Source organism: Ipomoea nil, unplaced genomic scaffold (genome assembly GCF_001879475.1).
Source record: "Ipomoea nil cultivar Tokyo-kokei standard unplaced genomic scaffold, Asagao_1.1 scaffold1971, whole genome shotgun sequence".
Lineage (NCBI taxonomy): Eukaryota > Viridiplantae > Streptophyta > Magnoliopsida > Solanales > Convolvulaceae > Ipomoea > Ipomoea nil.
The window spans coordinates 368630-394713 of record NW_017618399.1 but is presented as its reverse complement, the minus strand read 5'-3'; the positions used below and the strand labels follow the sequence as shown (position 1 = coordinate 394713).

Below are 26084 nucleotides of genomic sequence, written 5' to 3'. Positions count from 1 at the left end.
CAGGTGCTTGAAGCACATAATGTTACCTAGTTGAGTAACTTTATAAGGGGTTGCAGTCGAGATTATAATCGGTGTGGTATGAGTTTCGAGCTTAGAATAAGAAACAAAGTGATCAAGATATTCAAGGACGACTAAACCCATCGAGGCAAAATCCTAGCCAGAAGCAGGTTTGCTAACAATTGGGTCTGAAGGGCATTGATCCCTACGTGCCGCGCATCAAAGCATTTGGTCATCGGAGAATGAACCTCATCTTGATGATTCTAGCTAATTTGCCTGAAGCAAATATTGCGATAAATGATGATAATGAAATGACGAGGTATTGATGAAGAAATGATTGGTGTCATGATAATGTTTTGAACAATGCATGAAAATATATTCATGGCCAAAAAAAAAAAAAAAGTTAGTTCATGCCTGAAGCATGAAGTATCCGAGTAGTTAGCTCATGCTTGATTCATCCGAGAAGTTAGCTTATGCTTGAAGCATCCGAGAAGTTAGTTTATGCCTGAAGCATCCGAAAAGTTAATTCATGACCGCAATATTCGAAAAGTTAAGTTATTTTTGGACGCAAATTATTATGAATGCAAAGTTATTTTACTTTGCTGTTTTTCACTTTTTCCCTGCTAATTTTACTACTCGAAGTGACTATTCGGAAAGTTTACTTCTATAAGCTTAACTTTCTAATCTTACTTCTTGAAATTTAACTTTTCGAATGTTTTTTACTTTCTGGAACTTTATTTTCCGGAGGAAGTTTACTTCTCGGAGTTACTCCTTTAGTTTGCATGCTTATTTATGAAAAAATTTTCTCATGCATGCAACATGATTCTCGTATGAAATTGACTGGTTTCTAATTCAAAATTGAATTATTATCAATCCCAGAAGGATTGCTATTATCAATAAATTATGATAATAATCTTTTGACTAAATTTAAGATGTCAAAATGTCGAATCCATCTCCGAGTATGGCTTAGTGCAATTTTGTGTTATTTAAGGGGTAGTATACTATACCCCTTTATAAGAATGATCCTTGACTTATGCCTTACATGATATGATTGATTTATATGTTATTAATTTGAAAGATAGAAGAAAATGATATCATATCAGTTTGCCCGAAGCAAACGAAGGAATAAATCATTTCATATTAGTTTGCCCGAAGCAAATGGGGGAGTGAATTATATCATGTGAATTTGCACAAAGCAATTCCCAAACCAGTGAGTGAACTAATGTAAAGTTGAGGATAAGGATTTTTGGGAGATCTTGAAGATCTATTTTATTTGACAAGCTTCACAGCTTCCCTATGATTGTTGTGTACCCTTATAATATCATTTGATATGTATGCTTTCATATCTGATTATATATTTTCTTGTTGGGGACATCAGTTTTATATGCTATTGTGGTTATCACAATCTCACCTACTGCATATCATAATTGTTCCCCTAGAACCTAGTACGTGGTATAAAACCAAACATTTCCCATCTGCGTTTTATTCACAGTGTGCAGTCTTTTTCCTATATCACCACCATAGCGTACCTTTGTGGCCATGTATATGTTGATTATAAACCTTCGTCTGTTATTTAAATTCTTAGAGCCCATGATAAGGGATCAATATATAATTAGGTACGCTGATTGCACACTTTATGAAGATCATTTCACGGCATTAGGGGGAGATAAGAGCTCAAATTTAATAGAATGCTGAGAAATTCTATGGATGATTGATGAAAAAGATCTTCAATATTTAAATCCACGTACTAGGTAGACTGAACTAGAAGTTCAGAAGAAGTAAACTGAACTAGAAGTTCAGAAGATAATTAATCTGCCAATATATATATTGATCATAAAAAGAGTGACTAGGTCCTACATATTTTCCCCAACTTGGACCATATGTATCTACCAATGCTCCTTGACGCCAGAAGCGTGGAGACATGTTGGTATACTCCGCGGAAAGCTAAATCTAGTAGAAAATGGTGTCACTCTTGAAATCGCTTAAAGAAGTATGTCCTGAAGACATTCGTTCAGAAGGCGAAAACCCCAGTAAAATTTTAGGTGCACCCAAAATCATAATATTGGGGATGCGGAACGACCAGATAAAAATATCTTTGGGAAATGTCTAGAGTCTGGTTGAATTAGAAATTGCCATTATTTTATATATATGGGAGAGATTTATGAAAAATGTTATAGTTGTCGACAACAGAATTGCCTTTACAAATTGTTCTCGTTATATGAGAATCTGGATCCAGAGCGAGGCACCAGTTGTGCCTTGGTATTTTTTATGTATAACGGAGCAATTAAAGCATGTACAGCTCAGCTCGCTAAAACTGTATTCTCTTTATAACACATACACCATTTAATGTTAACCCTGTAGGTTACAAATGGGTGTTTGTACGAAAGAGAAATACAAACAATATGGTGGTATAATATAAAGCGAGACTGGTAGCTTAATGGTTTACGCAGAGACCCTGAATTAATTTTGATCAAATATTCTCTCCCACAACATATGGCATTACGTTCCGCAAATTAACATTATTGGCAGTGAATTATGAATTTAGATATGCAGTTGATGAACGTCGTGACTGTAATTTACTGATAATTAGACGCTAATATTTATTTGTAAATCCCCGATGGATTCAACACTTTTGGAATGTGGAAAGTGAGAATTGCAACGTGTATCATTAAATTGCTAAAGTCTTTGTAAGAATTGAATATTATTGACTGAGTGTTTTTCCTCCTGAAGAAGGAATGCATATTGAACGATTGAGTTGACTGTGTATTTTTCCTCCCGAAGAAGGAATATGCAAATATGTACCATTATGTGTTCGTTAAAGAATTGCTAATAGAGTTATTTGTTTATTATCATAGTCGATATTGATGGTTTAAATATCATTGAACACATAGAGAGCTTGGTGATATCAGCTCATGCCGAAAGACGGAGTTTTTGAAATAAAAGACTTGGAAATCCAAGTATTGTCTCGACCAGAAGATCGAGTTTCTCCTTGAAGAAGTTTTATACACCAGTTAGCCTACTTGAAAAATGTCATGAAGATGTTTTATATGGATAAGTATTATTTACTTATCACACAAACGGTTGTCCAATAATCTCTTGAAGTAGATAAAAGACCATTTAGACTCGAAGATGATAATGAGGATATTTAGGGACTGGAAGTCCATTACTTCATTCCTATTGGAGCACTATTATTGAACTAGAAGTTCCATAATCGCATCAGGCCTGATATTGAATTTGCGATGAAATTGCTAGCAACATTTAGTGCTTCACCCTACAATGAAAATTGGAATGGTATTTAACATATCCTCCAGCACCTTCGATGTACAAAGATTTTGACGTTTATGTGAGAAACCAATATGTGGTTTTGATGGGCTACTTGGGCAATGTCTCTTTTATTTGATCCCTATGATGCCAAGTCCAAAACTAGTTATGTTATATTTTTACCCCCAATGTCCCATATGATGACAAATAAGATTGTGTTGCACAAGCAAGTAATAGGTTGGTTAAGAGGAACCTTACAAAACATATTGCACCTAAGTCCTTCTACACACATGAACTCTAGAAGAGTGGTAAAATTATTTTTGAAAAAGTTTACCCCAGTGAACAATCTTGCAGATATGTTCACTAAGTCTCTGCCTAAAATTGGGATGCATAGGCTTAGAAGATTGTTATCTTCAGGGGGAGCGACAACCCCTAGCTACACTGGAATGGACAATCTAGAAGGTCTTTTGAAATCCTGAATATTATGCTACGAAAGCATATGGTTGTACTTTTTTCCTTAGCTAAGTTTTTCCCCACGGGGTTTTCTTAGGCTAAGGTTTTTAATGAGGCAATCGATGTTGGTGCACTTGAGTGGATAGTCCTGAAGACCCTTAGAATTTTGAAGATTATGCCCGGAAGGCTTATGGTCGTACTCTTTTCCTTAGCTAAGTTTTTTTCCCACTGGGTTTTCTTAGGCTAAGGTTTTTAATGAGGCAACCGGTGCAACACATTGTTTGACATACTTCGTGTACTCTTTTCCTCGTCTAGGTTTTTTCCACTGGGTTTTCCTAGAGAGGTTTTTAACGAGGCATGAGTATAGTTTGATAATGGCCAAGGGGGAGTGTTATAAATATTATTATTATTATGGCCATTATCACAAGACCTTTCATTTGCCTTATATTTATTCCATTATTTATGTTATAGAAAATGAAGGGTTATATGGATGTATATATATACATGTTCAAGGCATAATGAAAGTGAGAACTTGTGTTCTTGAGTTCAACATTCTTGTGTTATATTTTTCTCTCTACTCTTCCATTCCATATTGCAATATTCTTCATACATACAATCGATGCGTTACCGTACAACTATCACGCGAGAACTAACAAGTTGATAGGCCGAATTACAACAAATTTAACATTTAATATTCAATAATGAATACACAGTACACAAAATATGATTTATGCTTATTGTTTAAATGATGAAAAATTTAAATATGAGTATATGACTTAGCTGTGCGACATCCAGAAGTAGAAATTCTAATAATTTAATTTCTAATTACTAATTACTAATATATATATATATATATATATATATATATATATTATTCGGGGACGGGACGGGGCGGGGCGGGGAGGAGTATCCACTTCCCCGTCCCCGTCCCCGCCAGGGAATTTGTAAAATTCCTCATCCCCGTCCCCGATCCCCAAATTTTTTCCCCGTCCCCGTCCCCATCCCCAACGGGGACGGGGATCCCCAACGGGTACGGGGCACATTGCCATCCCTATAGATAATGTAGTGAATATAATCAATTGATGAATTTGAATGTAAAAATTTTTACATTTGAGAAAAATAAAGACAATATAACTAATGAAAATATTTCTTTTAATTAATTTATTGATATTTAATAATTTGTTTTTCACTGAATAAAGACATTGTAAGGACAATGTAGCGAATATAATCAATTAATAAATTTGAATATAAAGAATTTTTATATTGAAGAAAAATAAAGACAATATAACTAATAAAATAATTTATCTTATTTAATTTATTGATAATGAATATTTTTTTTTTTTTGAATAAAGACATTGTGAACACATAATTCTAAATTAAAGAAATGCATATGTATTATTTTTTGTTGTAACTACTAAATTATTATTTATATATATCTACATCTACAATCTACAAATCTAATAAGAGCGAATAATGTTAGGCCCTTAACTGGAACAAAAAAAAATGTCGGTACTAATTGTTTCTTAAAATGAATGGTTCATATTATTTTGATTTTAGTATCTTTTAATGATTTTCCTTATTTACCCTCTATTATATTATTTTCTTCCCTTAAATAACCCTAAATTCCGTTAGTTTAAACTTTAGTAACGGAATATTCCGTTAACTATTTATTATTCTTAACATACTCTTAATTTATATAAGGTTTTAGGTTCGAACCCCATCCCAAGTATAATTGACATAATTGTTAAACATATATTCCGTTAACTATTTATTATTCTTAACATACTCTTAATTTATATAAGTTTTTAGGTTCGAACCTCATCCCAAGTATAATTGACATAATTGTTAAACATATATTATGAATATGTTAAAATGTATTAAAAAAGTATATAATATAAAATTTAACATAAACTTTGGTCAAATAATTAGCTCGACTAAATACATAGCATTCAAAGTTGAGCATCAAATATTATAAATCAGGAACTACTTTAAAATTATTTGATTTTCTTGAATTTTTTTATTAAAAAAAACAAATTTGAGTTAAGTTTTTTTAAAAAAATTAATCTTCTTCTGATTATTTAGAACAAAACTTAATATTTCAATTATGCTTTTGCATTATTGGAATGATTTAGGCCATTATGGTATTAATATTTTTTTTGTATTTTTTTATAATGGTACAATTGTACATTACATTACTAATATTATACTATTATTTTTTTTATCGAACAATGTTCTTACATCATTGTCAGACCTGCGCGGCCTAACTACAAAGTTGTTGATCAAATATAATTTCATTAGTTATATTATCTTTATTTTCTACAATTCAAAGATTCCTTACCTTCAAATTTATTAATTTATTATATTCACTACATTGTTCATTGTCTTCTTTTTTACATTATCTTGTAATTAAATATCAAAGTTATAATACAAAACATGTTCTTAAAATGAATGGTTCATATTATTTTGATTTTAGTATCTTTTAATGATTTTCCTTATTTACCCTCTATTATATTATTTTTTTCCCTTAAATAACCCTAAATTCAGTTAGTTTAAACTTTAGTAACGGAATATTCCGTTAACTATTTATTATTCTTAACATACTCTTAATTTATATAAGGTTTTAGGTTCGAACCCCATCCCAAGTATAATTGACATAATTGTTAAACATATATTCTGTTAACTATTTATTATTCTTAACATACTCTTAATTTATATAAGTTTTTAGGTTCGAACCTCATCCCAAGTATAATTGACTAGGGCTGTGCAGTCGGACGGATCGGACGGTTCGGATTGCGGAATGAGACCCCCGGCCGGATTTCGGATTTGTCTTTTGATCACCCTAACCGTTTTTTTTTGTTGACCAATCCGATCGGTTATAGTTATTTTCGGATTGGTTCGGATCGGTCGGATATCCGAGTTGTAAATCGGTTTTATGAGAATGTAAAAAATTTAAAAATTCAATTATTCATGGATGATGGAACACCTAAGTACCTAACTAATGAACTACTTAAGTACTAAAAGCCACTAGCTAGTAATTACTAACTACTTAACAACAAAATTAAGTAAATAACGTAAGTAAACTTATAAAAGTGTAAACATATAATGAGCAAAATACAAATTAGCTTACATATAATCTACATTCAACAGATTAGTTACAACTTAGAAAGTTAGAAGTTACAAAATTAAAGAGAATTATAATTGTTCATAGCAAGCACTCCAAGCAGGCAAGTTGCAACAGCAGCACTGCATCAGTCTCCACTCTCAAATCAGCAGTCAGCACATCAGCAAAAGAAAGCCAGATATCCAAAACTCCAAAAGCAATATATGAATATATGATTAATATAATATAGAGTACTCTATGTCTATTCTTCTTCCTGATAAGTGAACACATAAAAACACAATAAGTTCAAAACATTTGTAGTTAGTTAGAATTGACACAATCACACAAACTGAAACTGTAAAAGACTAAGACTCTAAGAGTGCTCAGATAGCTTTTTTTCCATATCAAGTTAGGATTGGGGGCACACTACTCAATGAGTATGGCATAAACACCACACTTCAAAGGCAACATACCAAACCCAATTCTATATATTCAGAGAAATGGTGGAAGCATCATCATAGCAGAATAATACTTATGCTTAGACAACTAATGAATTATATTTAAATAGCAAAGACTCAATGAGTGCTCAGATATTTTTTTTTTTCCATATCAATTTAGGATTGGGGGAACACTACTCAATGAGTATGGCATACACCACACTTCATAGGCAACATACCAAACCCAATTCTATATATTCAGAGAACCTGGTGGAAGCATCATCATAGCACAATAAAGAACATTTATACAGGTATAAGTGTATAACTTATAAGTATAGTGAGTCAGAACTCAGAAGATTTAGCTATTTATACAGTATTTAACTATTTATACTGATACCTGAGCTCAATGGCAGCAACATTTAAAATGTTACCTAGCCATGAGCACTTTCCAGTTTCCAGTTTCCAGTTCCAATTTCCCAGCCTCACTTGGGACATTGATTTGAATCATTGATACACATACATGATACACTGATACAGTCATATAGAGGCATAAATTTATCATGAAATCAAATAAGTAAATAAGTAATCACAAATCAAATAAGTAAATAAGTAAACATACAACAATTGTAGGCATTCCAGTTCCAGTGCTGGATGTGCAGCACAACTCTGCAGTACAAAAACAAAATGGAAATTCAATAAGTAAATTGTAAATAAGTAATCACAAATCAAATAAGTAAATAAGTAAACAGATCATTTGAGTAAACAGTTAGAAGTATATACCTTTCTCTATCCTTTCAACATCTTCAATATTTTCTTCAATTGAGATTGGTTGGTTGCTTAACCTTAGCCAATCCTGTGCACACACCAATGCCTCAACAATTCTAGGAGTTAGGGAACTCCTAAAGGCATCAAGTACCCTTCCACTTGTACTGAAAGCTGATTCTGAAGCAACAGTTGATATTGGAACAGCTAGAATATCCCTTGCCATTTTAGATAAGACAGGGAACCTTTCAGATTGTTGCTTCCACCATCTTAGAAGGTCAAATGAATCATCCTCATCCACAATAACCTCAGAGAGATACACTTCCAACTCAGTTTTTTTCCTAGACAAATCCCCACTCACCAATTTTTGCTTCTTAATCTGAGATTTCAGTAATGATTGAGGTCTCCCAACAGAAACAGAATCAGATATTGTTATTGAGGGAGAAAATTTTTCAGATTGTTCAACAGACTGGACAGGGAAGCATGCAACATAATCTTCAAACAACTCCTTAAGGCCAACAATCACCTTATCAAACATTGTTTTACCCTTTTCCTCACCATATAACTGGTTAAACTGAATGGGCATATACTCAATTTTGTCCTTGGGGTCTAAGATATTTGCATAGAATATCAAAAAATTCATTTTTTCAGGCTCACCCCAATACTTATCAAATTTTGCCCTCATATTTTTACCCATCAGTTTAACACTATCTTCTGTAGCTTCCTCCATATTTTTCAACAAGCAAGACAAATCAGAAATCTCAGAGAAGAAGGTATTAGAAGTCACATACAATGATCCAGAAATCCTAACAGTCATTTCATAAAAAGATTTCAGAACCATAACCAAAGATTGAATGGATTCCCAATCTAAGAAATCAGGTACACTTCCACCCAAATCAGATTTAAATGAACTGTCATGATCATCATAGGCTTCAAATACCTTCTGAAACAGTAATGCAGTATTAAGCATCATATATGTGGAATTCCACCTTGTAGGGACATCTAGACACAGAGAATTTTTTGCTTCCACCCCAATTAGATCAGCTAGTGATTTAAACTTCTGCAACCTAGCAGGTGAGCTCCTCACATACCTAACAGCATCCCTGACTTTCTTAACTGAACTGTCACATTCTTTCAACCCATCCTGTACCACCAAGTTAAGAATGTGAGCAATGCACCTCATGTGCAAATACTTACACCTAACAGAAGTACAACCCCAAGAACCCAACTTCTTCTTCAAGAAACCTAGGGCAGTATCATTGCTGGAAGCATTATCAACTGTCACACTAAACACTGATTTTAGACCCCAGTCCAAAAGGCAACTCTCTAAAGCCTTTGCAATACTTTCCCCCTTGTGGGAATATATAGGAACAAATGAAATAATCTTCTTTTGCAGCTTCCACTCACTATCAATGAAATGTGCAGTTATGCACATGTAGTTTATTCTCTGGACTGAGGTCCAAGTATCAGTTGTGATACTTACCCTCTGACTGCTAGTCCTAAAAAACTTCTTCAAGTTGACCCTCTCATCAGAAAATATCTTGAAAATGTCCCTACTGATAGTCCATCTTGAAGGGATTTTAAACCTAGGACAGCAAACTAAAACAAACTTTCTAAAACCCTGTCCCTCAACAATTCTAAAAGGAAGTTCATCTAAAATAATCATCTCAGCTAAGGCTCTCCTTATCAAGTCCTGATCAAACACCCAAGTACCCAACACCCCTTCAGTTCCTTCACTACTTTGAGTTCCAGCAGAAGAAGGTGCAGGTTGGAATGTGAGTAGGGACTGCCTTGTCTCCTTAGAGTGAGGATTTTTAAGGCAGTTTACCACATGAAGTCTTAGAGATGAAGTCCCATGTTTCTTGCTCTCACAGCAATACACTTTTGCACAATATATACACTTTCCTTTGATGACAATGCCCTCACTGTCTTTGATCTTTTCAAAGTGATCCCAACATGGAGCCCTGGATTCAACCTCTTTCCTTTTCTTTGGAACAGGTGGAGGCAAAGGCTGCTGAGACTGAGGAGTAACAGTCTCTACAGCAGGTGCTTCCAACTCAGGTTGGGTTCCAGATACACCAGTAACACCAGTCCCACCACTAACACTTTCTATCTAAAAAGGGGAAAGTATCAGTGACACAGAATGGGAAATCACTCATTCAAAATCATCAACAGAGAATGGGCTTTGTCAATTGGCACATACACACATGTATCAATTAAAGTGTTAAACACTTAAACAGGCAGAATTCAGTGAATTTTACATTTCATCATGTATGCAGAATTGCACATAAATGATTTAAGGGTCACATATCCATAAACTTACAATTTCACAGTTACAACTTACAACAGTTACAAGTATTTACAAGTAAGTAACTAACAACTTACAAATTACAATTTACAATTTACAATGAAATCCATAATCAGGCATTCAAGCTAAGTAGGTGTATGCTACTTTATATGCTCATCATTTATATGGATTTCAGTCACACACTCCCACATTTATATGGCTTCCACCAAAATACCATCATGCTTAACATTTATATGGATTTCAGTCACACACTCACACATGAGTACAAGACAGTGAGACACACTCCCACATTTATATGGCTTCCACAGAAATATCATCATGCTTAACATTTATATGGATTTCAGTCACACACTCACACATGAGTACAAGACAGTGAGACACACTCCCACATTTATATGGCTTCCACAGAAATACCATCATGCTTAACATTTATATGGATTTCAGTCACACACTCACACATGAGTACAAGACAGTGAGACACACTCCCACATTTATATGGCTTCCACAGAAATACCATCATGCTTAACATTTATATGGATTTCAGTCACACACTCACACATGAGTACAAGACAGTGAGACACACTCCCACATTTATATGGCTTCCACAGAAATACCATCATGCTTAACATTTATATGGATTTCAGTATTTAACACACAATGGCAAGGGGCTAGGGTAGTATGGCTTCCACCACAGATTAGGTTACAAATTAGAAACCCTAATCAAACAATTAACAAATTCACACTCAAAGAACTACTGACATGCAATCCGGAACTTCTCAACGGATTTACAAGTACAGTGAGTCCACAGATTACTGAGATTAGGTTACAAATTAGAAACCCTAATCAAACAATTCACAAATTCAAACTCAAAGGACTAGTGACATGCAATCCGGAACTTCTCAACGGATTTACAAGTACAGTGAGTCCACAGATTACTGAGATTAGGTTACAAATTAGAAACCCTAATCAAACAATTCACAAATTCAAACTCAAAGGACTAGTGACATGCAATCCGGAACTTCTCAACGGATTTACAAGTACAGTGAGTCCACAGATTACTGAGATTAGGTTACAAATTAGAAACCCTAATCAAACAATTCACAAATTCAAACTCAAAGGACTAGTGACATGCAATCCGGAACTTCTCAACGGATTTACAAGTATCACAGTCCACATAATCATAAAAATTAGAAACCCTAATCAAGAAGACAAATACACAATAATCTATAACGGAAATGTAAATAGGGTTTAGTAATTACTTCGTTTCTCAGATTTAATCCCTCGAGAACAAAGGGCTTCGAATCAACTATTCCACCGTTCCACAGTTCCACCGTTCCACCAGACTCCGGTGACCGGACTAGGGTCTAGGGCTTCCACCGTTCCAACACTCCGCCACTCGCTACTCCGATGCTCCGAAGAGGGCTTCCACCAGACTAACAAACAGAGACTAAGACTCTCAGAGTCTTAGAGAGTAAGACACTAAGAGTCTAAGACTCAAAGTCTCAAACTCTCAAAGACCAGAGCGAAAGAGAGAACGAGAGTGGAGACTGGAGAGATGAGAGATGAGAGAAGTCTAGAAGAGTCAAGAGTGAGAGCACGGCTGCGCTTGCTGGAAATGAGTGATATATATACATACACCAAACGACGTCGTCTTATGTAGCGTAAAAAACCCTAGGCTTTCATCGGGTAGTCGGACGGGTTCGGGTGGCGTTTAATGCCTCCCACCCGAACCCCTTCAGTCCGTCTTCTAGCGTTGCATCGGATCGGGTAAGGGTTTCGGATACGGTTCGCTCCACGGATTGGTCCGTCGGGTTTCGGGTCGGGCGGGTGGGTCGGATTCTTCGGTTTCTGCACAGCCCTATAATTGACATAATTGTTAAACATATATTATGAATATGTTAAAATGTATTAAAAAAGTATATAATATAAAATTTAACATAAACTTTGGTCAAATAATTAGCTCGACTAAATACATAGCATTCAAAGTTGAGCATCAAATATTATAAATCAGGAACTACTTTAAAATTATTTGATTTTCTTGAATTTTTTTATTAAAAAACAAATTTATGTTAAGTTTTTTTAAAAAAATTAATCTTCTTCTGATTATTTAGAACAAAACTTAATATTTCAATTATGCTTTTGCATTATTGGAATGATTTAGGCCATTATGGTATTAATATTTTTTTTGTATTTTTTTTATAATGGTACAATTGTACATTACATTACTAATATTATACTATTATTTTTTTTATCGAACAATGTTCTTACATCATTGTCAGACCTGCGCGGCCTAACTACAAAGTTGTTGATCAAATACAATTTCATTAGTTATATTATCTTTATTTTCTACAATTCAAAGATTCCTTACCTTCAAATTTATTAATTTATTATATTCACTACATTGTTCATTGTCTTCTTTTTTACATTATCTTGTAATTAAATATCAAAGTTATAATACAAAACATGTTACATATATATATATATATATATATATATATATATATATATATATATATATATATATATATATATATATATATATATATATATATATATATATATATATATTTTATTTACTTACCAAGTATTTTATACAAATATAATAAATATTAATATTTCGTTCAATACTTTCACATGATAACCTGAGACACACATCTCACAACACATGAAACATGTAGGAAAAAAACTACCACTACTAAATATCAATAGGTGTTTGTACGCTAAAGAGTTCATATTACAACTAAAATCTCAGTCATATACACAGCAAGGTAAATCTAAAACTTCTTACACCATAATCTCATTGCATGATGAATCCCTCTATGTTGCTACCAGTAACCTAATTGCACATGAAACACTACCAATAAAGAAAAAAAGAGGACATGTACTGAAGATGAAAACAATAACAATGCTACCCGAAAAAGAATTAAGAAGAATTAGAGAAATTTAAATCAAAAGTAGTATTTATTTAGACTATCGCTTTAAAACTAAATATTTAGACTAGCGTTATTACAAAGTTGCAAACATTTATTTTAGTGACAATTATAATCAATCTCTCATATATTATCTTGCATTTATATACTTTAAATTACCGATTTAAATAAACAAATTCAACATTTATTTACATATGCATGAAAATCTCCTATATAATATTGCATTGATATACTTTGAAATACTTATTTAAAAATAATTATTGGGCATTATCTCATTCGCACAAAGTGCGTAAAAGAACTAGTAATTTAATAAGAGTAAAATAGAGTACTAATTATGCCAACTTTGATTGGGATGAGGTTCGAACCTAAGACCTTTTTTTTTTATTGAAATTAATAAATTAACGGTGAACTAACGGCAATTCTTAAAATTTTAACGGAATTAGTAACGGTGTGTGGGTATTTTAGGAAATTTTAGTGTAAAATTTAAATCTGATCAATCTTTTAATCAATATGAGCCATTCATTTGATTAAAATGTGTGACCGCCATTTTTTCTACCCATTATAGGCCTAACTCTCTTGGGCTCTTATTAGTGTAGTAGATATTTTCATGTCAAAATATTTCTTTTCCAAACTTTATTTGGTAATAATATGAACGTGGAATAATAATAAGATTTCACCACATATATAAATAGTGTAGTTTGTCAAAATAACACTTTTTGTAAATTGATCACATTTGATCATTATATATATATATATATATATATATATATATATATATATATATATATATATATATATATATATATATATATATATATATATATATATATACCAAAAATTCCAAGCCAAGCATTTACACACACAGGGCTCGACACGAAGTCCATTCTCGATAGCTCGAGAATCACTACTCACAACATTACAATGCACTTGTGATCACATGAACATTATAACTCAAAATCATACAACACATAGTTCACATGCACTGATTTTTGGAGCAAATAGTTTATGTACATATAATCATGGATATCATACTCATATTCTCACAACATGAAATATTTACAAGAAAAAGGTAATTTTTGGTGAACATAAAATCTTACCATTAAAGTCAAAACTTTATTAACCCTTGATTCTAATCCCCTTGATAGAGAACCTGTGAATCAGTTAAACCTAATTTATATACGGTAACCATACTAAGACTATGTTGTCTAATGGTACTCGGGTTGGACTCCCATTTGGAAGGTTGTGAGTTCGAGCTTTTAGTGAAGGCATTATTGGTTCTTTGTGTTTCAGTAGGTTGAGAAAGTATATGAACAGATACTACATTGTAATAGAGCCAGTAGCATTAAAAAAAAAATATACGGTAGCCATTATTATTATTATTAAGCTTATTTGCCGCAAGCATCAATATAAACTCTAATTAGCAGACCATTTCATCATTTCATCTTCATTATCATTCGTATGCCATCATCATTAAACCATTACTCACATCATCATCAGAATATCATTATTCTTCATTTTTTTTTTTTATAAAATTGAACCAGACAACTAGTTCATCATCATCACCTTAATCGTCCACAACCTTCTCACCCCACCTCCACCTCCACCTCTAGCCCTTGTATATATATGTATATGTATATATAGTACCTGTAGTGGATATAAATATATGAAAACAGTTAAAAGTAAACAATAGAGATGTTAGATCAGTTGGTTGATATGCGAGGTTTGACCTTACCAACTGGTGGGGGTTTGAATCTCATGTTGTTAATTTCAACTTTTAACTGCTTCTTTATGGTTTTATAATCCTTATTGCTGTTTTCAACACTTTCAACTACTTCTTTATGATTTTTAATATATATATATATATATATATATATATATATATATATATATATATATATATATATATATATACTGTTAACAATTGCCCTAATTGCTCATTGCTGAGTTATGTGAATTACTAATATGTTAATTAGTAATTACTAACTGTGGATTATCCCTAGTTAATTACTAATTTGTCATATGTTGAAATGATTGCTTAGTACCGTATGATGAAAAATATATTTTTGATCAAGTTTCAAATGAAACAATTCTACAACAATTTCAAAATATGAGAGAGCATAGAGGAGTATTATCCCGTAGTTTATCATGAACCTTGTATTGTAATTTATAATGTATTTTGTATTTTAATAATCTTATTTGTATTTGAAATTTGTATTTGAACATTTTTAATTTATTTTCCCTTTACTTTTTCACCCCCACTGAAGAAAAATCATGGCTCCGCCACTGGAAGATATCATGGAGTACTTCTGTGTATGGATATATATTGTATACATGTATTATCTATATAGATGGAGGGAGAGATGGCCGATAAAAAGAAATGAGAGGTGTGAAGATCACAAGCTGGATATAATACAGTACAATGAATTGAATAATATATATATATATATATATATATATATATATATATATATATATATATATATATATATATTGAATGTAAGAAGAAGAAGAGTATAGCATAGTAGGTTCGAAATAGTAATGGATTTATGATAGTATTTGGTCAAATTTGGAGTCCAAGCTACGGAATAAAATAAAAGGGAAAATGGCACTTTTCCCCCCTAAGTTATATACTTATAGCCATTTTTCCCCTCAATTATTTAGGTAAGTACATTAGCCCCCTCAATTATTCTAAAAGTGTTGATTTTTCCCCCCTGATATATTAAATTGACATTTCTACCCTTAAAGTAAACATTTTATTTATTTTACTTCTCCAACAAATTATCGCGTATACGTAAGGATGACCACGGTTCAGATCAAACTGAACCGGACACTATAGCAATTGAATTAAAAGTTTCCAGTTATGATTCAGATCTAGAACCTAATATTTGGATTTCAATTTATTAAAATTATGAATAAAAAAAATTGGATCTTGAACCGTGAATCGGCGGTTCTGGATCCGGTTCGCAATTTTGAACCGTCTTTATTTTAAAATTTTATTTTTTATTTTAAATAGTCTAAATTCAACAATAAATATATTTTATTTTTTTCAGTTCGGTACATGAATCGTCCGTTCCGGTTCGCAATTTTAATAAACTCTAAATATCGAGTTTCGATTCTAAATTGTAATTGGAATATTTCGGTTTGGTTGCTATAGTGTTTGTTTGGTTTGAACCAAATTATTGTCATAATTTGTTGGAGAAGGAAAATAAATGAAATATTTATTTTAAGGGTAAATATGTCCATTTAACATTTCAGGGGGAAAAACAGCCACTTGAATAATTCAGGGGGAGAAAATGCTATAAGTATATAACTTAGGGGGAAGAAGTGCCATTTTCCCAAAATAAAATTAGGTAATAAGGATAAGAGAACTTAATAAAATTAACTCCGTACGCACATGCAGTCCTCGTATAGCGCCCACAAAATATGGGATATCACAGGTGATCAGAAAATTCGTTCAGTACAAAAAAAAAAAAAAAAAAAGAATATTTGAGAGGATGTGGACAAGAATTTCTAGAGAGATGTTTATTATATAATTGATCAATTCAATTTACAAGTATAGAAAGAGATGTATTTAATTATAAGAATACAAAGAGTCTTAGTCATGTCATTAGGAATTAATAAATTATAAAAGCTAAGGTAGATTTACAATAATACAGAAAGAGATGGAGAAAGAATTCTAGTGTAACTAGAGCATAGAGTCCTAATACGTACCTTCAAGTTTAAGGTTCTCTGATCTAGAGAGAATATTGAGTTTTCCCTTAGATCATAATTGAACCTTGCTGTAGTTAGTGGCTTGTAGAGATTTGGTTTAATTACTTGTAGTTCCTTTGATATGATGTAATTACTTTGTCACGAACAAAATGGCAGTTTATTTTAACATGTTTGGTTCGAGCATGAAACACAAGACTTGAACACAAATAGGTGGCACCAAGATTGTCACACCAAAATTTTGGTGGTTTTTGCATAGTAAGACCAAGTTCTTTAATTAAATCAACTAACCATGTTACCCCTGCTGAGACATCGGCTATAGCTTTGTATTTAGTTTCTGTTTTTTTTTTTTTTTTTTTTTTTTTGGTAGAATTATTCAGCTTCTGTTGATGATCTAGGAACTGAGGAATTGTCTTTTGCTTGCAGCAAGCCCATGAAATTAGATTTTTACCAATAAAGATAGAAAAATCACTAGTGGATCAGACTTGCGGTCATCATGATATCCCACGCAATCAGAATCCGAAAATGCATGAATGTTGTCTGAGTTTAATTTCGGAAAACATAGTCCATAGTCTATAGTAGCTTTGACATACCTTAGAGCACGCTTTAGGGTAACCTAGTACTCATAGTAGGGGACGGCGGGTCCTCTGACCCCGTCTCCCAGCCCTGTTGGTTATTAATTATTCTGCTTGTAATATCTTGTGAATTCTCTACTTCGGTTTTGGACTATTAATCATCTATGAATCTTATTCTTTGATATTCCTACGAATTATATATGTTGAAATTCCTGTTTTGAATCATTTGTTCAATCCTAAGAGTATTTGTTGTTCGTTATGCTATTGATAGGAGTATTTGTTGTTCGTTATGCTATTGATATCGATTCCTTGATTCTAGCGGGACCTTCTTGATAGTCTTTGTCTTGTTATAATCTTGAATTATGACCTTGATCTATTCATATGTTAAAGATTGGTTGCGAGGAAAGTTTGTTATAATCTGTTGTATCTCTCTTTTGGAATCCATTTGAATCATTTTCCTTGTGAGAATGCCCGACTTATTTTGATACAATATTGTGTTCATTTGCCTTGTGAGAATGCCCGACTTATTTTGATACACTATTGTGTTCATGAATCATTTGCCTTAAGTACCGACTATTGTGGAGACTCTATTACATTGTAGTAGATGCTCAAACCTAATGAAGCACACAGAGTCCACCACTCATGACCTCCCACATGAGAGAGATCATTACATGTCATCTGAGCACAAGGTGCTTAGCTTGTTTATAATAATATAAAATATATAATTATAATATTTTAACTTTAAAATTATAATTTTTTTAATTTATAAATTACTATTACTTTTAGTATCATTTTATTATGTAGGGGCATGATGATCTTTATACATACTCATTATTTCTTATAATTCCAAACCTCACCAAATAATGAAATTAATATTCGAGTAATTTTCTTTTCCACCAACAAAATAATGTAATCAATCTTCAAAATAAGAGTGTGTTTGGTTCGCATATGGGAATCAGAATCGGAATGGAAATCAAATACTTGATAATGGTATGTGTTTATTGAAAGTATTGTGTATGTTTGATAGTAGGGTGGAATTGGATTGATTACTAATATTGATGGTTGGTTATGTATGACCCTATAATGCAAATAAAGGTTTTAAAAATACAAAAACAAATGGCAGATAAATGGTTTTAGAGCGGCGGTGGATGATTGTGGCCTGCATGATGTGCCTTTTAGTGGAAACCAGTTCACGTGGGTAAAATCAAGGGGGACTGATCATATGATTGAGGAGAAGTTGGATCGTGTTCTCGTATCTGATGATTGGCTTATTCTGTTTGAGGGTGTACGGGTGCAGTCTTTAGTTGTCCCTTATAGTGATCATTTGCCGTTACTAGTAACTCCTGTTGTGTTGCCTGGGATTAGGAGTCGGTCAAGGTTTTGTTTTGATAACATGTGGCTACGGGAGGACGTTTGGAGGGAGATTGTGGTGCAGAGCTGGACCCTGTCTGCGGGTTTGGATACTATCTCTAGAATTGGTATGTGTGCCACTGATATTGGCCGTTGGCGTCGTCAATACAATAAGGATTTCCAACGGAGGATTGACCGTTGTAAGCGCCAGATGGATAGGCTGTGTATGCGGCGTGATGGGAATGGGATGAGTGGTTATGCAGCTGCGCAGAAGGAGCTTTTGTTTTTGCTTGAACAACAGAGTTTGTACTGGAAGAAGCGAGCAAAAGAGCATTGGTATAAGGGGGTGATGTGAATAGTAGATTCTTTCATAATTCGGTGAAAGCCCGTCGGCGGAGGAATAAGGTGGTAAGGCTGCAAGATGGTGAGGGTAATTGGGTGGAAAGGGAGGAACGGTTAGGGGGTTTAATGGTGGCTTATTTTGAGGAGTTGTTCTCGCCTGATTATGGGGATGTGCAAGAGGTGATTGATGTTATTGCTACCAGGGTAACTGATTTGGATAATGCGGGGTTGTTAAGGCCGTTGAGTATGGAGGAGGTTCGCGAAGCAGCTTTTCAAATGCACCCTGATAAGTCCCCTGGTCCTGATGGGTTTGGCCCGGGCTTTTTCCAGCACAATTGGGATATTGTGGGAGGGGAAGTATGGTTATTTTGTAAGCAGTTTCTTGAGACTGCAAAGCTCCCTCAGAGGGCAACTGAGACATTTATTGTGCTGGTCCCTAAGAAGCCGAGTCTGATGTCTATGAAGGATCTTCGCCCTATAGCTCTATGCAATGTGGTCTATAAAATTGCGGCTAAGGTATGTGCTAACAGATTGAAACATATGTTGCATAAATTGATTTCCAGTGCGCAGAGTGCTTTTATTCCGGGAAGGCTAATCTCGGACAAAATAATGTTAGCTTATGAGGTGCACCACTACTTGAAAAGGAAAACGCAGGGACAGAACGGTGTGGTGGCTTTAAAATTGGACATGTCCAAGGCTTACGACAGGGTTGAGTGGTTATATCTGGAGGCTGTGATGTTAAAAATGGGGGTTGCAAGGCAGTGGGTGGATTTAATGATGGAGACGGTTACATCTGTGCGTTATAGTGTGCTGCATGAGCACCGGCAGTTGAGGCCTATAATACCAGGTAGGGGACTCCATCAGGGGGACCCACTTTCGCCCTACTTGTTTCTGTTTGTAACCGAGGGGCTCAGTGCATTGTTGGAGAAGAGAATGGCTGGGGGTGTGTTGCATGGTGTGACGGTTGCTAGAGGTGCCCCGACGATCTCTCATCTTCTATTTGCAGATGACTGCTTCTTGTTCCATCGAGCAAATATGGATGAGAGCGTGCATATGAGGTATGTTCTGGATACTTATTCTAAGGCATCGGGACAATGTGTTAACTATGATAAGTCTACTGCGTGTTTTAGTGCAAATGTCCAACAGAATGTGCGGAACGAGGTGGTGGAGGTTTGGGGGTGGAGGAAGGGGTTACGAGTGGAAGGTATTTAGGACTCCCCTCACTTATCGGCAGAAGAAAGAAGGAGATTTTGGGTTTTATCAAGGACCGAATACTTCCTAAAATAAGATCATGGAGTGCAAGGTTTCTGTCGAGAGCAGGTAGGGAGGTTTTGCTTAAGAATGTGATTCAGGCAATGCCCACTTTTGCAATGATGATTTTTTTGTTACCCATGGGACTGTGCCGCGAGATTAAGACATTGATGAATCAGTATTGGTGGACTGGCAGTGTAGGAGGGGGTCGGGGCATCCGGTGGCACTCTTGGGAGGGGTTGTGTAAGCCGAAAGATTGTGGTGGTTTAGGGTACCGGAGATTGCATGAGATGAATAAAGCGTTGCTTGAGAAGCAGGCTTGGCGTTTGGTAACCAGGCCACTGTCTTTGGTGGCTCGGGTTTATGAAGCGCGTTATTACCCGAGGTGTGGTTTCTTTGATGCAACGGAGGGTAGTAATCCCTCTTACATTTGGAAGGGTATTATGGCGGTACAGGGGGTGTTGAGGGAGGGGTGTAGAAGAGTGGTAGGAGATGGGGCTGACACGATCATTGGTTTGGATCCTTGGTTGCCTGATGACGACAATCCTTATGTGGAAACGGAGCTGCACCAGTCTGTCTATGGAGCTCGGGTATCGTCTTTGATGAATGTGCAAGGTACGGGTTGGGATTTAGATTGTGTTAATGATATTTTAAATTCCAGTGATGCAAGTTTGGTTATGAATATTCCAGTTAGTTGCCGCAGGCCTATTGATCGTTGGACTTGGCACTGGGATATGAAAGGGGTGTATTCTGTTAAGTCGTGCTACAAACGGATTACCATGGTTGCTTCTGATGATCGGCCTTGGTCAAGTATATGGAGTTTACATGTTCCCCCCAAGGTAAAATGTTTTTGTTGGCAATTGGCTTCTGCGTATCTTCCGACACGTGATGCGTTGGTTACTAGAAGGGTAGCTTGTTCACTTGATTGTCATATGTGTAGGCTTGCTGCCGAATCAGCGATCCATCTTTTTGTCAATTGTACCGAAGCCAGGTGGATTTGGAACCTTGTAGGTGTGCCACAGCTGAATGCTTATGCAGTTGATAATATCTCTGACTGGTTTTTTTGGTGTGTTAGTAAGTTGTGTGCTGACTCTTTGCCAAGATTTGTGATGGTATGTTGGGGATTGTGGACAAGCAGGAATGATAGTATCTGGAAGGGCATTGCGCATAGTCCGGCTTTGGTGGTGCAACGTGCCCTTGATTTTCTGGAAGGGTGGCGTGGGGTGAATCAGGTACACCGTGCGAATGGGGTGGAAGACGCTGTGAAGTGGAAGAAGCCGCGAGTGGGTAGGTATAAAATCAATACCGATGTTTCTGTGCGGCAGGACGAAGGGCGGATGGGCTTGGGGTGGGTGCTGCGTGATGATAGTGGGGGGTTCTTGGCGGCTAAGAATGTGCTTGTAACAGGGATTTATTTGGTGAAGGAAGCTGAGGCCTTGTGCGTTAGGGAGGCTCTTAGCTAGCTTAAGAGTACAGGACTGGGACGTGTGGATGTGGAAATGGACTCGCAACTTGTCTATAATGCTATTCGTTCTGTGTCTTTTAATTCAGCTTTTGGTTATTTGGTGGATGATGTAAAGGATTTAGCATCTGAAATTGAGGATGTTGAATTCTATTTTGTTAAGCGATCTGCGAATCGTGCCGCTCACTGTGTTGCTAGGGGGGCCTTTTCTTTGTCAGGTTGCGGGGAGTGGCTTGACTCCCCTCCATCCTTTCTTGTAAATGTTCTCCATTCTGATTTAATGAATTAAGTTTACCTTCTCAAAAAAAAAAAAAAATACAAAAACAAAAAATCAAGGCAATTGATCCTAATATAATGACATCCAATGCACCAATATATATATGAAAAAAAAAATCAAAACAAAAATCTAAAAGGACTAATCCAAACTTAAAAATCATATTACCATAAGATGAAATGATACCTTTTTAAATTAGGGAATGGGGTTTTTAATTGAAGGGATAATCAAATTCCATAGTTGTGTGTTAGGAATATATTGTTGATACTGCTAATTACCACGTAAGCAATAATTAAGCAAATACGAGACCAATTAAAGCAAGTAAATATCTTTATTGATCACGGTGAAGGCCCTAAGTACAATCTACTTGGTTGCTCTGAGTACCGACTGACTGCGGTCGGGATTCTCTAACAACAACCTATCGATCGTCCAAAAGTCCCCCACACTGTAGCTATCGTGGGTATTTATAGCCACTGCGCCGGAGACACAAATCCGGTCGTTCGGCATGCTCTCCACGTAGCCACCACATGTCATCCTCCCGGGTGCCCTGTCTGTCGTCGCAAGGAGCCGCCACGTGTCCTTTGTCAGCTCTCTCGCCAAAGGGCTACCGCTCGATGGTCGACACTGCCACTCGGGCAATTCCCGGTCGGACCCCGACCGGGTTCTTCTCAAGAAGCCCGACCTGTTACCTGCAAAGACAAGAAGAAAAGACAAAGGCACACCAGCCGGGGTAAAATTATGTCGGTCGGGATATTCCCTACCAAGAGCCCCCCAGCCCGGGCCTTTTTAACCGTCCGGGAAAAACGGGACGGGATGAAGAAGCCCAACCGTCAGCTACCAAACCGACCGGCCAGCTGTCATTCCTCCTCTCGCCACGTGTCGGCGACTGCCGGCATCTACGACTGCAACGGTCGCCTTGGAATCAGTGCGGGTCACATCGCGCAAGTGGATTGGTTTCCCGCCCAAATGCTCTCCTATAAATAGGCCCTTGAGGCCTTCATTTGAACTTTCCTCAATCTTCTGATCCAATCGGCACCCTCAGAGAGTCCCGAGCGAGCTATTCAGCAGATCAACCGAGCAACTCACCTGCAAACTTCAGCAAAGTTTCCCTGATCGGTAAGCTCTCTACTCCTTAGCTTTTGCTTTATTTTTAGCTTTGCATAGGAGTAGGGTAGGACTAACTCCGACCTAACGTCCCGAGCCCTGTACTAACCCCGACCGACCTTAAGATAGAAAAGATGTCAGACTCGGATAGCCAGAATGTCTCGGTCGCAGATTACGACGACGCGGTCGAGTAAATCAGCGAGGAGGTGGACATCATGTCCTACTCTCCAGAGGTCGAGCAACGATCGCAGCGAATCCCCGACCGAGCCCCCGAGCCAGAAAGGTCATCAAGCTCATCAGGGACGCCGGGGTCGAGCTCCAACGGGTCGGGGAGCTCGAGCGGAGAAAGCGGGAAAACGTCCACGAGCGGGCGGGATTCCCCGGTCGAAGGCGTTAGGGAAACGCCTACAAGGGTAATAGGGGATTACCCTCAGGTTGAGCCCGAAGAGGGCCACCGGGCAAACGACACGGAAGCGGTCGAGGAAGACCCGGCCGGGCCGGCGGCGCCAAGCGGGGACGGGTTCGAATTCCTTAACAGTGAAAGCGTCGAAAGCCAGATGAGCTTGCTGACAAAAGGAGAAGCAAGCAGAATCGCCGCAACTCTTGCCGGTCGGGTCGAGTTTGACACTAGCAGGCAGCTCGGGAACATCATCGAGCGGCATCGGGGGAAGTGGCTCGGGATGCATTACGATTCTCTAATGGCCCCGATCACTTTCCCATTCTCAAGCCTCCTCACCGCATTTCTAGGCTACTACCAGGTTATGCCCGGCCAGATCTGCCCGAACGTGCACCGGATGATCGCGTGCTTCCCCCAGATTTGCAGTCGGCACAACTTGGCCTGCACCATAGAGCTATTCAATTTCGTTTACTAGGTGAAGGTGTTGGCAGCCGCGTACGGGGGCGGATTCTTGATGACCCAGTCCCAAGCAGATAAGTGCTCGATTGAGGGGCTGCCCGGGAACAACCGGGGGTGGAAGAACCGGATCTTCTCAGTGAAATACGATCCGTGGATCCTCCCGGTCGAGAGGGTCTGGAGTCAGCGCTTTTGAAAGCAAGTCATCCCAACCGAGACCCAGGCCCTTATAGACGTCGTTACCAAAATCTCGGGCGAGATTTATGAGTACCAAATCTTCAAGACGCCCGAGTCCCTCGAGGCGGCCAACTTTCCCGAGCCCGTATACGACATGCCTGAGAAGTACAAGCCCGAACCCCGGGGCGTAATGATCGCAAGGATGCCCGCTCGGGGCAAACGGAAGGGCAAAGGTCCAACATTAACTCCTCTTCCGACCTTAATAGCCCGATCGTGCTTCTAACTTGATCTAACCCTCTTTTTTGTTTGCAGAGATGGCCGGTTTTGAAGATGAGGACATCCCTCTACGCCCGGTGGCCAAGATTTCGCTTGGCAAGAAGAAAGCCCCGGCCAAGCCGGCCGGGGAAAAAGAAGTTCCGGTTGCCCGACCCCTAGGGGCATCGACCGTCACCACGGTTGAAGGCTACGTGGTGGACGCATCAGAGGTCCTGGTTGCCCGGGTGGCGGTCGGGATAGGTAAGGAGAAGGCGACGGAGAAGGCGACGGAGAAGAGCGTCTCCGAGAGCGGGGCTTTGAAACGCCGTCGCGAGCAGCACAGCCCGAGTCCCTCAGGCGGGGGCAGCAAAGGCGGATCTTCGATTCTTGCCCGGATCGGCAACGTCGGGCCGGCCAAGGAGGACGTTACAAAGCTGACCCCGAGCCAGGTAGCCGAGAAGATCGGCTACGACCTGGCTGAGGTAAACACGTTTCCTTCTTTTAAGTTTTATGCAAGTAACTCCACTCGGCTAACTCGATCGTTTTATGCACTGCAGATCTCCCGGGCGGCCCAGTTCCTTCAACAACGGGCCTTACAGGCCAATGAAGCCGAGGCCCTGAAGAAAGTCGCCAACCGGCGATTACAGGAGATCCGGGACCTCGAGGTAGAGCTCAAGAAGGTGAAAGCGGAGCGGGATCTCTCGGAGCAGGTCGCCCAGCAGGCGGTCGGGGAAGTGGCCGAGCTGAAGGCTCGTCAAAACAACCCGGACGAACTCGCCCGACATCTCTTCCGGGACAACGAGTCGGGCACTCGTTTTCTCCGGTCCGTTCGGGGCACCGAGATCGGGGAGAAGCTAGTATGGACGTTTGGCCGGTGGGCATATAAAGCCGGCCAACGGAAAATGCGCGAACAGACATAGAAGATCATGGAACAAGCCCTCGAAGGGGATGATCTTCAGCTGGTCCTAACTACGCTCCCCGGTGATATACCCGACCCGGGGCCTCCGCCTTTCGACCCAAAAGAGCAAACATCAGAGGCAGGCGGAGCCGTAACCACCCCGAGCGGAGCGGGGCTGCCGACGAAGGGCGATGCCGAGGCCGCGAAGAAGTAGAATAGGGTTTACTTCTTTTGTAATGACCTTGATCAGAGCCCGGTCCCGAGTTTGTACCGGGCGCTACCCCTTTAATCAATAAAATTCGTTTTTTGTCAAACTTGTTGTGCTCGTTCTCTTTTTTCGCATTTTTATTTTTAGTTATGCATGTGCCGACCCTTAATGCTCGACCTCATGGCCTTTTGGCCCGGTCATGCACTACTCGACTCGTTCGACACCCGACCTTATGGCCTTATGGCTCGATCGTGCATCCGAGATTTCGACGTCTAACTGGCCTACCCGATCGGGTTTACCCGATCTCCAGGACTTGTCAAAATTTTGAAAATAGGTAAGCCTCCACGGTCGGGATTTTCCCGAGCGACGGGCCTATAGA

General features: G+C 37.7%; 2 protein-coding genes across 2 annotated transcripts; one reads left to right on the top strand and one right to left on the bottom strand.

The window, feature by feature from the left end:
* Window positions 1-8136: 8136 nt before the first annotated feature.
* On the bottom strand, window positions 8137-10538 carry LOC109147026 (zinc finger BED domain-containing protein RICESLEEPER 2-like). The gene is made up of 3 exons (XM_019294665.1): window positions 10533-10538; window positions 8234-10123; window positions 8137-8190 (listed from the first exon to the last, which is right to left on the bottom strand). The coding sequence occupies exons 1-3, from the start codon at window positions 10536-10538 to the stop codon at window positions 8137-8139; spliced, it is 1950 nt and encodes a 649-aa protein (XP_019150210.1).
* Window positions 10539-18497: 7959 nt separating this feature from the next.
* Window positions 18498-19236, top strand: LOC109147025. The gene is made up of 2 exons (XM_019294663.1): window positions 18498-18521; window positions 18655-19236. Exons 1-2 carry the CDS (start codon window positions 18498-18500, stop codon window positions 19234-19236), a joined length of 606 nt encoding a protein of 201 aa, XP_019150208.1.
* The last annotated feature ends 6848 nt before the right edge of the window (window positions 19237-26084 follow it).

Excerpts from the sequence above, each read along its gene's own strand:
- LOC109147026 (XM_019294665.1), bottom strand. Across the intron at positions 8,191-8,233 it reads TCCCTGTCTTATCTAAAATG|AATCAGCTTTCAGTACAAGT; the intron begins GCAAGGGATATT and ends CTGTTGCTTCAG.
- LOC109147025 (XM_019294663.1), top strand. The coding sequence starts at position 18,498 with ATGGAAATCAAATACTTGATAATG. Across the intron at positions 18,522-18,654 it reads AAATCAAATACTTGATAATG|ATAAATGGTTTTAGAGCGGC; the intron begins GTATGTGTTTAT and ends AACAAATGGCAG.